The 16,459-nt window shown below is 41.4% G+C and overlaps 1 protein-coding gene across 1 annotated transcript; it reads right to left on the bottom strand.

Moving 5' to 3' along the window:
• Positions 1 to 802: 802 nt before the first annotated feature.
• On the bottom strand, positions 803 to 9,315 carry LOC115013909 (coiled-coil domain-containing protein 183-like). Its single transcript, XM_029440474.1, has 11 exons — positions 9,291 to 9,315; positions 9,039 to 9,139; positions 8,673 to 8,777; positions 6,904 to 7,053; positions 6,774 to 6,807; positions 6,102 to 6,202; positions 5,533 to 5,651; positions 3,697 to 3,856; positions 2,616 to 2,741; positions 2,386 to 2,434; positions 803 to 1,527 (listed from the first exon to the last, which is right to left on the bottom strand). The coding sequence occupies exons 1-11, from the start codon at positions 9,313 to 9,315 to the stop codon at positions 1,448 to 1,450; spliced, it is 1,050 nt and encodes a 349-aa protein (XP_029296334.1). The 3' UTR covers positions 803 to 1,447.
• Positions 9,316 to 16,459: the final 7,144 nt, after the last annotated feature.

Raw genomic sequence — 16,459 nt, 5'->3', positions numbered from 1 at the left:
TAAATAAGATAAATAGAAATAAATCCTACTAGTAATCACAACTTCAAGCCACCGTACAGCCAACATACAACTTTGTAATAATTATTATTTACACTCTTACTTTTCTTAACTCATATTTGACATTATCGTAAAGAAAAGTTTAGTAAAGCTACTGAAATTATGTACTTTCACTGATATTGAAATCAAAACATACTGGAATACCAACAAAAATAGTCCACAAAAGTATTCAATACTAGATTTGAGTTGTCTAAAGTTATTGTGTAGGACTCATTTAAACAATTTAAATCCATTTAAACCTAAAACAATGAATTAAATATTCCCGTAGTTTGCAGATACGCTTTTGGATTTTATTTTAGAAGGCAAGTCATCTAACTTCTTGTCTCTTACCAGCTCACCCTTGTTAACTTGACACAGCTCTTTGGAGCTCCATTCACTGCCAGTCATTCTGCAGCCTCAGTGGAGAAACAGCGCCACCGTGTGGCGACGGTCTGTTAGTTTATTGATGTTTTATTACAGTTCATTTATCTGACGTTTTTGTCCAAAGCGACTTAGAATAAGTGCAAACAATCATGAGGATACAAACTCCAAACAGCAAGAATATTGCAGGTACATTAGCTTCAAATAGGTGAAATCATTTTAAGTGCAGAACAATAGCTTCAAATAAGCCAAACAAAAGTAAGTGCAACATTTGTTTCATTTGTTTATTTGTTTATTTATTATTGGCCAAGGTGCTGTTGAAACAGGTGGGTTTTCAGTCTGCGACGGAAGGTGTGCTGACCTGACATCAATGGGGAGCTCGTTCCCCCATTTTGGAGCCAGAATAGCAAACAGGCGGATTTTATTTGAGGGAAATCTGGGTCCCACTCTATTTTTAGATATAGATATGGTACTAAATATATACCGTATATGGACAAAGTTTTAGGAAGAAAACATACAAATTTCAAAATATTTCCAACCCTGACTTTGAACCAATGGGTAGAGCGGCCCATATGTGCTAAATATAGTAAGACAGGCGTGCTCCATGCCAGACTCTTCCAGCTGGGATAGATCCAGTCATGCCCCAGTTTGATGGATAAACCTGCCTCCAGGCTCAACACGTGCATCAGTTCTCTTTAGATTAGTTACAAAATGCTCCCACCAAGTGGTCCAATATCTGCTCTGCAGTTTTAAGTTCTCACCTAAGGTTGTCTTTGTGCCTTGCTCATGTGTACACATTTTGCTGAATGTAAGAAGTATATTTGTGGAGGGGTATTAACCGTGTACCAGCCCAAAATAATTCACATTAATACCATTATTGCACTTACTGTAACAGTAATTTAGTCCAGAATAGAAAAGGAATTGAAAAGTATGTTCTCTTGTTTATTGCATGCGTCTCATCATAGCCACTGTGTGGTGTATCTACTGCTTCCTCCTGGCTCTCCTCGACGACTGCTTGTTCTGCTCAGATTCAATCAGTCTGAGGCTGCGGCGCTTGATTTTCTCGCAGGATGGACAGCACTTTCTCATCATCACTGAGAGGGGGAGAGTCTGTGGGAGAAGGACAGATTCTCAGTCAAATGACAGATAGGCTTCAATGTATTCCTGATATTTATTTATTTTTAATATAATTTTCAAAGCATATTATTCCACTTTTGCCTTGAATTAAAGTCTACTGGGTGCTGTATAGTAGCTGCCTACTGCTCCTTATACTAGGATGGCTTAAATGCCGAGGCTTAGTATCACTGTGTGTGCTGTGGTGTGCACACAAAATCCTAAATTTTCCTTTCCATGTTTACCATCGAGTACACTGTGTTCCAGCAGCTTCCTGGCAGACCTGTTTTTGTGCTGATTGTTGGGTTTTTCCCAGTACTCTGTGTACTTATGAACATTGACTGCACTAATGATCTTGGGACCTGTAGGTGCTTTGAGACGACCCCACTGAGATTCCTGACTTGTGAACATCTATTATACACTTTCTCAGATCTGTCGAATGCAGTAAAACAAGCTCTATAGTTACTACCTTTAGTAAATCCTCATCAGTGACAGAAGCTTCACAATCATTCTGTCCACTGCCTCTATATACCAAGGTCAATACAGCTGTCCTGGTCTCTGATGCAGTGTGTCATTAGTTCTCTGCTTGTTGTAAATAACCACAGTGCTTTTGTAAGGAAGGAATAAGCTAGTGGGCTTGCTAACTAGGATCTTAGCACGCAGCTGGAAGTCATATAAAAGATACATATTTTATATTTAAAATGTTGCAGCTTTTTCACAGAAATGAATTAAATGCTGAAACATACATTATAAATAAAAATATATTTTTAACTAGATTCAAAGCTCCTATCAACAGATCTTCTTTTAGTCAATACTTGCTGCTGGATGCATGCTGTTCTGTAAAATGCTACTCACGTATCGGGGTGCTTGGTCTGCTAATGTTCCTCGACTCCATCCTGTTGAGCTGTTCGAGCAAACTGTAATTAGATTTCTGGGTATTGACAGCTTTATTACACAACTATTAATATCAGGGTTAGTGTAGAAGGACCAACTAGTTGAAAACTTATATTAACATCGGCACAAAGTATCAGATAACCTGTCTTTTCCTTTACAAATAGATAAAAAGTATCAGAGAATTGTAGCACCCTCTCTTGGTCCAGGCCGCTGGTCTCAGGTTTGTGCTGCGATGCTCTTTGCAGTAATGTTGGCAGGCGGAGGCTGACGTCCCTCAATTTGTCTATGCTCTCAGTACTGGATGCACTTGGCAGCCCCTAAAGAGGGGCACATTAGTTAGTGTTAGTAGTTTCACCTGTGCTTTCCCTGCAATGACAGTTTAAAATGTGTGCTGTGAAAAAAGATCTAAGAACAACAAGCAAGCACATTAGACTGACTGAGACTGACAAGAGATAACTGGAAGCTAGCAAGATTCAGACAGCTAAACATCAGTAAAGATGGAGAGAAGAGAAGAAGCCTTGTGTCTTTCCTTTGTAAAAATTTCACCAAAGACTAACTTGCATTTTTCCTTTGTACATCAGAAACACATGGAAACACGATGATGTTATTTCAACACAATTCTACTAAAAGGCTGTCCTCCCCCCTTCATATAGTGCCATCATCAGGTCAACATTTTAATGTGTTATGATCAAACACCTGCAGAACTATATCCATCAGCCACAGCTGTGTTATGTATTATTAGCTAATGTTAGCGTGCTTAGATGGTGAGCATTATACCTGCAAAACATCAGTGTGTGAACATGTTAGCATGCTAACATTAGTACATAGCTCTCAGAGCCACTAGCTCAGTCTAAATGACACATAGTGTATGAATAGTAAGCATGTTTGGAATGTGTAGTGTGTGTCTACAGCATATAGGCTACTGTTGATTTTTGGACACTATTCACCTCAAATGCAAATAAATACATTGTAGATGTCAGTGAGACAGCTCCAGGAAGTATTCATTCTTAAGAATAACATGTTCTATTTGTGACGTTTAAATGGCATTTAATTTGCAGTTTGTATCAAATATTGGATCATTTATTTCAGTATTTAGATTTATACTACTATGACAATTAGTATGTATTGTATGGACATATTATGTAGCTTGTGTAGTAGTATGTAGCATGGAGAGGAGGAAGGATCACATGTGCCATGTGAACACTGTTTTAAGATGGAACATCAGAATGTGTCCTTTAAAGACATTCTAAAACATTTCAGGTTACAGAGGACCTCCACAGGAACGCAGCTCATCCTGAGGTAGACGTTGTCGACCCCCTGCTCCACAGTGTTCAGCAGGTCCTGACACTGCTGCAGCTCGGCCTGCAGTGCTTCAACACGGCACACTTCCTGATTCAGCGCTGCCTGCCTTTCCCCCTTCAGCTTATCAAACCTTAAAATACAGATGGAGTTGTTTAAGACAGTCTTCTCTGCCTGCGTGATAAAAGCAAAAACATGGCAGTAAAATGTCTCACTGTGAAGCATATGATCAAACTTTTAATACTGTCGTTACTGGTGTTATTTCTCCTCAGTACAAGGTGTCCCTGTCCCAGCTGCAGATCAGACATTCAATGTCACTGTGCAACAACACACATAACTGCGGAACATCTATCAGACCCAATCACAGCACCAGAGGAAGTCAGTGCTGCCAGCACCGAGAAGATGCTTTCAAGTGATCACCCCCTTCCTTACCAAACCTCCATACCTGTCACGTGAGTTCACAGACAGACCATCGCTTAGCAAACGTAAGCTTTGGATTTCTCCACATACTGTGGTGTGTATGGGGCTGTATAAGAGAGGGATTTTGACAAAGTTAAACGACAGTTCCCTTGAGAGCTCTGAAATAACTACCACTAAGCACAGCAGCGCTGGTACGAGTGTCATTGTAACTCCACATCCATAAAAGTAACCAATCCTCTTCTAAAGGTTTCTCTGCTGTCTGAACTGTGTTGCTGTTGTTATAAACCCAGCACTTCCAAATCACTGTAATATTGGCAATCATCAGGATAACATTTCAGATTCAAATTTAAATGAAGGGATGCAGCTGATGGTTATTTTCATTACCAATTAATCTGCAGTTAAGACTCATTTCCCAAAGTCCAAGTTAACATTGTCAGACTAACAGTGCAACACTAAGATGTTTAGTTAGACAGAAGACGTATATGTGTTTGCTTAAAAGATTAGCTAAACAATTCGTCAACTGAGGGTTAACAAGGTCTGTCTGACAAATTGGACAAATTTGAGGTCTATGTCTCAAACGGCTTTAAAGTTAACAGGGTCTATCTGTATCACTCATTTATACAGATTTTGTAGATATTTACTGAGTCAGTGAGCTCTACAAAGGTCTATCTCCACATGTTCAAACATAATTTTAGTATCACAAAGGTCTATCTGCTGACAACCAATAGCAGGGCAGGAAATGAATCACGTGATCATTTTAAGCACAGGAATAACTTATTCAAAACATTTATATGTATGTCATCTAGTAGATAGTAGTTCAAATTAAGATCATTAGTAGTTTAATAAAAAGTCTTAAAGATTCAGATTTATTAGCAAATATAATTTTCACTTTTAAGTTTCCTGCCACGTGGAACTTTATAAACATTTTTAGAGCTTAAAATGAAGCTAAGTTGCATAAAATACAGTTGAGGGTTACATTTTCAATTTTGGGATGAGGAAATGTCAGATAGACCCTTAGGACTCTGGTTTTCCATCAATTTCGGAACCACAAAGGTCTATCTGCAAAATTAGTTTAGTTTCTACCCATAATACACTGAATTGGATGACTCAAATAGTCTTAATTTCACTACCTAGTGTGTAGCATGTGATCTGTCAAAATTGGTTGGAATTGGTTTTATAGTGTCCACGTTATGAACTGTTGAATTTTCAAATGCGTTTTTCTCAGTGCAGATAGACCTTGTTAACCCTCAGTTGACGAATTATTACAGTACCAAAATCATTGCAGATAGGAGCGCCTTGACATGACCTATATATCAGTGAATATGACACTAAGAACTATTTTAAGAGATGATAGCTGTGTGTAGCACAGCATCGATGAGCTTGGCGTACTGCAGCTCCAGTTCCGTCAGGGTGTTGGCCTCCTGCTTGGCCAGTTCCTCTTGCTGGGTCAACTCAGTGAGGAGCTGCTCTGTGGTGGCTCGCTGCAACGATATCTTGGTAACTAGTTCCTATTAAGACAGGCAGACACTGCTTGATACAGCCAGACAACAGTGGTTTAAACAGGCCAAGATATAACAACAATTAGAATAATGAGTATAGCTGTGTGTATTAACCGCACAATTCACAATACAAATGAGGAACAATTATAATAATAATTGTGCAACCTGTGTCTGACTAAATCAACAAAGTGCTATAAAACAAAGCATCTCAAAAGGACTGCTGTAATGCCCAAACACCCTAACATTGACATGTTGTATCCTATTTGGTGATTTCCTTTAAGAAATAGACCAACATTTTTGGGAAATTTGCTCTCTATCTATGAGCTGAGCATAAAGACTGGAAACAGGGAAACAGGCAGCCTTGGCTCCGTCTAAAAGTCACTAAAGTACCAAATTATATTAGGTATACAGCAACTTCATTATAATACATGTGAATGTGACTTGAATTAAGTTGCGTACCTGCAGGTCAGCACAGTCCAGATCCTCTCTCAGAGCCTCCATTTCCTCCACCAGCTCGATGTCAGACTGAGAAGCACCACAGATGTCGTAACACTGATGATCTGCAGGGAAGCACAGGAAACTACCTGATTACTTATTGTACCTATAATGTAATGTAGGGTGTCGGGTGTGTAGGGTGTCGTAACCTGTACAGTCTGTAAAGCACACTGAGACAAATGTATAATTTGTGATATTGGGCTATATAAATACATTTGATTTGATTTGATTTGTATTTCCAGAATGTCAGAAAATAATTTTAAAACATGGAAATAAAACAAAATAATAAAAACATAAATAAAAATGGGAAAGCCATAATATGTCTGAAAAAGGATGTTCAACACTCATAGTACTGAAAGTTTTAATTGGATATCTACATCTACACTTATACTGACAATTAATAAAGGCTTTTATTTTGGTGATTTTCATCCTACTTGCAACCCTTGTTAAATTATTCATGTTGCATATTTTATACAAGTGTAGTGGCTAATTATGTTTTTAATTTCAGAGATCTTTATAGTTTATGTCACGACTGCAGCAGACATTTGATTGACAGTAATAAGACAATTGCCGTGTAGGGATTTCATAGCATTGATACAGTGACAGTTGCATAAAACACATTCTCCGCTGCATTACCTGTGGCAGGAATTGACTTCAATTCTTCAATTTCCTGAATGTGAAAAATGACATGTTACAAAAACAAATAAACCATAAACATCTCATCTTATTTGTCTACATCAACATGTGGGATTAGTTCATTTCTTACCTGCACATTGAGCCTACTCTGGCCTGTGGGGCTAAGATGTGTTTCTATCAGCCTTTTCAGCTCCTTTTCTTCTGCGCTCAGTTCACATAGCTCAATATCCATTTCTCTCTTCTTTGCCATTGTCTCATGTTCCATCTGAACCATCCTGACCTGATACAAAGACGATCACATTTTAATTTTTAAAAGACTCAAGCAGCTTTGAGAATTGTTTTTGGCTGAGTTTTCTTTTCTTTTTTTATCCATTATGTTTAAAATAGGTTTCATAAAGTCAACAAGGGTCATAGATTCATTTCCAAGCCATATGAGATCATAAATCCTTAACATGACAGAAATTAAACCTGTAATAATAGTATGTAATAATGGGGAACCAGCATAAGGACTTTATCAGCAAGCTCAGAGGCCAGGGGTCTTTGAGCGTAGAACGAAGAAACAACACAAAGGAAAGAAAAGGAGTTCGAAAAGTACAAAGACAGCTTTCACACTCCCAAATCTATCAGATTGCTCCTTTAATTTAGTTCCGAGTTTTAAATTACGATTTTGTTTTTGCATTTGTCTGATGCTTCAAAATGTGCTTGAGTCAAGTTCAGCTAGGTTTGTGTTGGTGATGCTCACCAGTGTGCTGTCTACAGCAGCTGCTTCTGACTGGTACTGTTTTCTTGCTTTCTCCAGCTTTGCCTGTCCGATGGTAACTGCCTGTTCTTTCTGCTCCAGGACCTTGGACATACCACGGACCTCCTGACCACATTACAAATTCCAAACATCAGCTGAATGAGACACTGCTTTTGTATTGACATGTTACTTTGTTTCTGATTTTAAAACTGCCTTTCATGTAGCTTGTATCTCTGCGGCACTAGACTACTGTCAGCTGTGTCCCTTTCATATGTCTTCCCAAAGTGTTTGGCTAACTTTCCTTTCAGCTTCTCTCGTTTTCTAATCAGTGTTCAATATTAAATAAATACAAAGACATATGAATAAATAGTGTAAGACATATAAATGAACCAACAGTTTGTGACATCATTGAAGAAATTATTCAAACTTAAGTCATTTTCATAATAAGAGTTTTATTGGATATCATTTTTATTTAATTGTAAGCTAGCTAGGTAGCATGAGCAGCCTTGTCAAGCTGAACAAATCAAACATGTTATTTTCTGTCTCTGTGTATTGAGTTTGTTTACAGCATTTCATAATATTTAGTTGATTTTAAATAATTTATTTAATTATTTTACAAGTGATTGTTTCATTTATATATTTCACACATGGTTTGGACTATTTCTTTTTAAAATAGTATGAACCCTTAACCATACATCCACAGTCCAAAATGAAAGAAATTACAGCAAAAAACAACTAACGTGCATGTGCAAAAAAGTGAAGGGCAGTGAAGGGCACACAAGTTTTGTTTCAAAAAACCTCTAGATGTTTTCTTAATGAATAATGTAGGAGCAATATATTCTTCCTTTAATCTTGCTTTTTCTCTGGTTGGGACCCTGAGATTGAGCTATTGGACTAAATTTCCCATGATCCATTGTGTCAAACCCTCCCTCACTTCCTGCAACCTGATATCACCTTTAGCACCTGGATGTGAAAACCCAGTTGATAAATAATTATGGTTTACTTGTATTGATGCAGCAATAAAACATTTATTCTTATTATTTCTGCCAAAAGATAAAGATAAAGATAATGGTAATGTATTTCACAACATGTATGTATGTATTGATAAAGTATCTATTGAGAGGCTGCTTTTGATGAAATATATAAACAGCATCGCTCACCTGCTGCAGGTGCTCACGGACGTCTTGATAGACGTTCTGGATCTTTTTCGCTTGAGTGATCTTCATTTTCATCTTTTCTAGGCTGTTTTCCAGCTGGCGTATACGCTGACATTAGAAAAATAAACTAAAAGTTACAGCATGTGGTCAATGATGAAATGAAATTTGCTCTCTATCTAAAGAATTAGAAGATCAATACCACTTTCATGTCTGTATACTAAATATGATAGCGAGCTGAGCATAAAGACTGGAAACAGGGAAACAGGCAGCCTTGGCTCCGTCTAAAAGTCACTAAAGTACCAAATTATATTAGGTATACAGCAACTTCATTATAATACATGTGAATGTGACTTGAATTAAGTTGCGTACCTGCAGGTCAGCACAGTCCAGATCCTCTCTCAGAGCCTCCATTTCCTCCACCAGCTCGATGTTAGACTGAGAAGCACCACAGATGTCGTAACACTGATGATCTGCAGGGAAGCACGGGAAACTACCTGATTACTTATTGTACCTATAATGTAGAGACATTTCCACCATCTGTTACTAACGGGAATGTTATTTTATAAAATTGGCTCAATGTTTTGGTAGCTATGTTTTCAAATCGCTGTCCCCCTTGGTTACTGTTGCTATACGCCAGGCGTTCCATTCTAGGCATGTGAGCAGATAGATGCTTTATTCATCCCGAGGGAAATTTAGGAAGCAGTTGATAACTGGCCAATATACCACAAACATACTCATTTAAAACAAAGACCTTTGGCTTCAGACTATTTTTAGTCTAGTTATTTCTAGCTAGTGACCATCAAATGTGCAGCTGAAATGACAACTCTCAACGCTAAATAATTGAGCTAACGTTAGCCCCATGAGTTAGTTTAAAATGCTGTCTCAGGCTAACATTTTACATTTCCAGCTGACTCATTCAAGGTTTATTTATTGCCATTGTATAACACAGGGTTGCACAACAAAATGCAGTTGTAGTACCTTTATTCTACACAAGAAAAGAATAACAAAAACAGCAGTGCATTCCTAAAACCTAGTGCATTTTTTTTATTTAGCTTACCGAAGGAATGGTACCTCCTTATTTCACAGCTTTGTTGAATACACAATTCTAATTGGTCAATTTTGACATTCTACAGTCTATATATACAATACAAGACATTCTATAGCCTTATTGTATTTATAGCACACCGCTATTATGTATAACTATAGACCATAGGTCTTCCCCAGGGGGTCCACGGAATATGAAACATTTTGAAATTAAAAAAGAAAAGGGGATTCACGTCTCATGCTCCTTTTTGTGTGGAAAGGGGTTAACGCTATACAGATATTTAAAAAATGTTTATTATTATTTTCACAGTTGAAAGTACCATCAACAGTAAGGGCAAACATTCTTATATTTTCACCCCAACCCCATGGACTCACAGAGATTAGCAAGTATAAGATTAGTAAGAAACAATTATAAATTCACATCCAAATGAAAAAGACTGGGATTCCCGGCTCATGCTCCTTTTTGAAGAATAAAATGAAAATATTTCACTTAATTGTCATTGGTTATGGTATTTTTTATACTTTGATTGATTGATATATTTTTCATATTGAGAGTTGTGCCCCCTCCCCTTACCAAGACCACACAGTTCTATTGGATCTAGCATCTTAATGTTGCTCTCAAAGTGCACCAGATGCAGACAATTCACTTTAAAATGTAAAAACACATTCTGCCCGGGGGAGCATGCCCCCTAGAGGATGTGAAGTCCACCCTACTCTTAAGACATGTCAACATGACTAAGGCCAGGTAACATGGACCTGGTTAACATGACTAATATATTGATGATGCAACCAGCACAAAACACTATGGGTGTGTAGTGGCTTTGCTCAGTGCAAAACTCCCAGACTTACTTCTCCATCATCATGCCATCTGAGTTCCTTTAATGGTGATTGTACTACCATGCAGGTGCACACAGCTCCACCTCACCTCTGGGTTAAGCCCACCCAAACTTGAAAACCTAGCTACAACCTGTAGCAGACCCCTGCTATGTACAACTTAATTAAAAGTAGGATGACATATGTTATTGTTAGTAGGCTCCAGAACAAAGAGGCCAGCCACTGTCATCGACAATTTTGTCAGGTGGTGTGAGAAATCCTATCTTCAATTAAACATATCCAGAACCAAAGATATGATAATTGATTAAAGAACACATGCCCACACACATGGTGGGGGTGGAATGTGTGCAATCTTACAAATATCTTGGGACAATTATTGACTCAAAAATGTACTTTGAAGCCAATTGTGAAGCCGTGTGCAAATATTTCTCGGGCTCCGCGTACTCTGCGCGGTCTTGTGGCTCCACGGGGATCCAGGACTCAGTGTACTGCAACAGGAACAGAACCAGGCCATCACCATGATTTTATTATGTGACTGATTACCTGATTCCATTCAGCTGTCTGGCCTCCAGCTGTGACACTCCCGTCTCTCCCCAGCAGCCGGTGCCCTCACCACGCCACACTGCCACAGAGACCAACTCTTTTTTTGTGACATTAATGCGAGAGGCAGTTGGTAAATTATTTTAAAGAAATAAATAATACCAATTATTTTGAGATTCAACAATTCAATGTCAGAAAAAGAACTATTAATAAAATCCTACTTTCCATGTCTCAGCATTTTTAAGCCTTTTGAAAGATTAATTTAAGACATTTGTTTTATTTGATTTAATATTGAGTTGACTTGTCTCCTTCTCTACTTTGGATTTCAGATACAAATGTTTATTTAAAATTGTAATGGTAGCAATCACCAAGGCAATTACAAGATACTGGCTTCTTAAAGAGCCTCCCACCCTGAAACCAATGGGTGGATATTGTATGTTACACGATATATTATATTATATATATATATATTGGTTTGGCTTATTTGTAGCTATTGTTCTGCACTTAAAGGAATGTACCTATTTGAAGCTAATGTACTTGCAAGATTCTTGCTGTTCGGAGTTGTATCTTCATGATTGTTTGCACTATTTGTGAGTCGCTTTGTACAAAAGCGTCAGCTAAATGAACTGTAATGTAATAATGTAATGTAGGTTCTGGCACCGTTTCTTTTCACCCTCTACACTGCAGACTTCACCCACAATACAGCGAAGTGTCACCTGCAGAGGTTCTCTGACGACTCTGCTATTGTCGGCCTCATCTCTGATGGGGATGACAAGGAGTACAGAGAGCTGACACAGGACTTTGCCCTCTGGTGCCAGAGGAACCACCTCCTGCTCAACGCAGGGAAGACCAGGGAGCTAGTGGTGGACTTCAGGAGACGCCATCATTCCCCCCCAACACCAGTGAACGTCCTAGGAACGGACATTGAGATTGTAAAATCTTACACGTACCTGGGTGTTCACCTGAACAATAAACTGGACTGGTCAGATAACTCTGCTGCTCTGTTCAAGAAGGGACAGCCCAGCTTTATCTGCTAAGGAGACTGAGTTCTTTTGGAGTGCAAGGGGCACTCCTTAAGAGCTTCTTTGACTCTGTGGTGGCATCTGCTATTTTTTATGGAGTGGTCTGCTGGGGCAGCAGCATCTCGGCTGCTGACAGGAAGAGGCTGAACAGACGGGTTAAGAAGGCCAGCTCTGTCCTGGGGAGCCCGCTGGACACTGTGGAGGTGGTGGGAGACAGGAGAATGACAGCCAAGCTGTCCTCTCTATTGGACAACATGTCCCACCCCCTCCAGGACACTTTGTCCGCACTGTGCAGCTCAATTATCAATGCCTTGTGCAATATTCACTTTTTATAACTTTTGCAATTACCATTGTGATGTGCAATATTCCCTCCTACACATTTCCAATGACTGTACTTATATGACTGTTACTGTATTTTATTCTATTTAACTGTGTACCAGCCACTTTACTCTCTTGCTCTTTGCTGTAACAACGTACATTTCTAGATCGTGGGACAAATAAAGGATTTCTGATTCTGATAGATATTGTAAACAGCATACACAGTGTGGAATTTATAACAGTTTAAGATTACAGAAATGAAAGGCAGAAAAGTGCTAAATGTGATACATACCTGACAAACAAAGAGTCTGACAACTGAAACTGATACTAAATGCTTGTTGTGAAACAAAAATTACTCATCCGAGACCATCCTGTCAGCCTCCCCTCCTGTCCTCTGAGAACTTAATTTAAGTGGAATTAAGAAGTTGGCACCGATAAACCTTGGCGCCAACTTCTTAAATTCCACCCGTAATGGAATGTCTTGAGTGGACAGCCAAACCTTCTGGCTCACCTGATAAAAGGGCGCCTTAGTGCGGCGGCGGTTAGCCGACGTGGTGTAACGGTTGGCCGAGCGGAGGAGGGTACTCCTGGCCTGGTCCCAAGTCTGGCGACATCGGTGAATGAACGCCTGGACGGACGGACAGGAAACCGCTCTCCAGGGCCGGAAACAATGGAGGTTGGAAACCGTAAGCGCACTGGAAAGGTGAAAAACCTGTGGCAGAGCTGACCAGGGTGTTGTGAGCGTATTCCACCCATAGAAGTTGCTTCGACCAGGACGAAGGGTGTTTGGATACCATGCACAGAGCAGTCTCCATTTCTTGGTTCTTCCGATCAGAGACCACGTCGACCGCCAACCCATGGAGACGGAAAACGTGAAGAAGCATAAGTTCTGCCGTCTCCTTGGCCGACGGGAGTTTGGGCAGGTGCACAAAATGAGCCATCTTACTGAACCGATCTACCACTGTCAGTATGGCAGTGTGTCCATTGGATGGTGGCAGACCGGTAACAAAGTCCAGAGAGATATGTGACCAAGGACAATGGGGAACTGGCAGAGGTTAAAGGACACCAACAGGAGCCCGATGGGAAGGTTTGTGCTGATTGCAGACTGGACATGCACCGACAAATTCCTGTGTGTCCTCTTCTAGAGTGGCCCACCAGAATCTCTGCTTTAGCACCCCTCGAGTGTGTTGGATCCCTGGGTGGCAGGAGAGCCGGGAGCTGTGGGCCCACAGAAGGATGTCAGATCTCAGGGCCTGGGGCACAAACAGCCGTTTAGGAGGGCAGGTGCTAGGACCGGGCTCGTCCTCTAGGGCAAGGCAACCTTGACCCTCTCCTCTATCTCCTAGGTGAGTGTGGCGACCAATGGGGAGGCCGGGAGTATGGTGTCAGGTACACTGGGGAATTCTCCTCCCTCCCCGAACTGGCGAGATGAACGTCAAGGCCGACGCCCTGGGAACCTAGGAAAGAGAAAAATTAAATCTAGTAAAAAACAAAGACCATCTGGCTTAACGGGAGTTTAATCAAAGTTCTTATGGTACCATACTAGAAAAGGTACCTTGGTCCCCTCAAACCAGTGACGCCAATCCTCCAACGCCAGTTTAACCGCTAGCAGTTCCCAGTTCCCTACGTCGTAGTTCCTCTCCACTGGGGTCAAACGTCTCGAGAAGGCACAGGGGTCATGGTATTCAGTAGGCACCCTGCTAGATCCGGAGCCGGGATGGAACGTGTGAAGCGCTGCGGTGGCAGTAGGCACCCTGCTAGATCCGGAGCCGGGATGGAACGTGTGAAGCGCTGCGGTGTGGCGGCCTGCTTCAAGCAGATCTGATGACAGGAGGAACTCCACCCCAAGATGGCCACCATCGCCCAGTCAATATTGGGGTTGTGAAAGCGGAGCCAGGGGTAGCCCAGGATCAGGGGAATCTGAGGAGACCGTAGTATGTGGAAACAGATGGTCTCATGGTGGTTTCCAGACAGCAACATGTGTACAGGTAAAGTCTGATGAGTTACCGTGCCCAGAAGATGGCACGAGGTAAAGGAACCCGGTCTATTCCCAACTGTAGAACGAGATCCTCGTCGATAATACTGACGTCTTCACCAGAGTCAATGAAGACCGGTATTGCCTGAGAGCTATCCGGTAATAGCAACCGGGCGGGGGTCAGGGGTCTTTGAGTAGGGACAAGTCTTGGGGTTTGGCTCACCAGTACATTCCCCATTACTGGTGAGCCCTGCCTTTTACCGGGCAGCGGGACACAAAATGGCCTGCCTGGCCGCAGTAGAGACACAGATTACCCCGGCGGCAGTGTTTGCGTTCCTCTGAGGTGAGGCTGGTGCGACCCACTTGCATGGGTTCGATCCCCTCTGGGTGTGGCTCTGCAGCGACGCGAGGACCCCCAGAGTCACCTGGAGGCCGGGATGTAGAGAAATTATCAGCTCCCTGTCGTCGTCGCTCCCGTCTCCTGGTCTGGATGCGCCAGTCCAACCTAGAAGTGAGTTTGATTAACCCATCCAGTGACTCTGGCATATCAAAAGAAACAAGTTCATCCTTCATAGAGTCCGCTAGGCCTCGAAGGTAGGCGTCGCACTGGGCCACTGAGTTCCAGTTACTCAGGCGGCCTCTGGTGCAAAAATCAATGGCATAATCCACCACAGTTCCATTACCTTGGCTCAAACTCAAAAGTCCTCCGGTTGTGTCTGGGCCCACAGCTACCTTAGCTCTCTCAGAGGGGTAGGTGCCCGGCTGCAGTGCGAACAGGATGGAACAGTTTGAGAAATGAGCTGCAGCGATCCGGATCACCGGCGTAGCGCTCCGGAGTTCCTAACCGGGACTCCGGTGCGGATCCAAGCACCATGTGTGGAGAAGCAGGTGGAGGAAACAGGGGAGGAGGCGCTGCTTGCTGAGTCAGAGCCGTTGTTAGCTGCTGCACCTGAGTGGCTAAGAAAGCTAACGCCTGCTCATGACAAGAGGATGACTGGTGTGCCTCCGCAGCTAATGTGGCTATCGTCCTCTCGTGCATCTGGAGGGCCCCCTCAACTGTTTTGAGACAGGCCAACACTGATGCGGGATTCTACTGTGATGCGGGGTGCGCTGGGTCCATGACTGGCCAGATTGATCTGTCACAACAAGTCGATGGTAGACCCAAGAGCAGCACACAGGAAACCAAGGATAATTGGTAATGACTTTTATTTGTAGTCAGGAGCAGGTTATAGTCGAGTAAACAGATCCACAGCGGGATGATAATAATCCACAAGGACAAACCAATAGGTAGCAGACAAGGGGTAAGACGGGGCCGGGCAGAGGGTCGGGAAACAGGCAAGCAGGTTGAAGGAATCCGGTCTGGGTCGGGAAACAGGCGAGGCAGACAAGTCAGGGGCAGGCAGGGTCGGCAACGAAAGATCTGTTTAGGGAAGAGGGCTGGAAAGACTTGCATAATGCGGAGTACAATCTGGCAGTAAAGTGAAGGCCAGAGCAGGCTTAAATACTAACTAGTCTTAATTGCTTGCAGCAGGGAGAGTCAGGTGAGCTGCGTGGCTAGCAGGTGAGTGAGGTGAGTGGCACCCTACTAGGCAAGCAAGCCTTAAAGGAACGGAAACTGTGACAACAGTGCTGTTAAATAAAATATATAAAATAAAATTTTACAGTAGTTAAAATTATCATCAGACTATATCCTAAAACAGTATTGTGCTGTTTACAAACACAATAACATCTGTAGTGCATTTCTACATTTATATCAGGCCTGAAAATAAACTGTATCTATCAATGCCCAATATAACAAATAAAACATAATATACTTTTTTTTCCCCCATCTGTCCAAAATGAACATCGTAAGCAAACTACTTGATTACTATAATACAATTTTTTAAACAGCATTTGTATAGGAATGATTCTTTCCCAAACTTTTTTATCAATATAAGTGGTTGATCACTGTATATAAAAGAAGAAGTATCAGTAACTATCAGATCAAAGAAGAAGAAGATGAATCTGATCTATTGTTTTCTTTGATACTTAGTGCTCTGGACACATTATGGTTTGGT

Source organism: Cottoperca gobio, chromosome 9, assembly GCF_900634415.1.
Source record: "Cottoperca gobio chromosome 9, fCotGob3.1, whole genome shotgun sequence".
Taxonomy (NCBI): Eukaryota; Metazoa; Chordata; class Actinopteri; order Perciformes; family Bovichtidae; genus Cottoperca; species Cottoperca gobio.
This window is presented reverse-complemented; position numbering and strand designations above follow the sequence as displayed.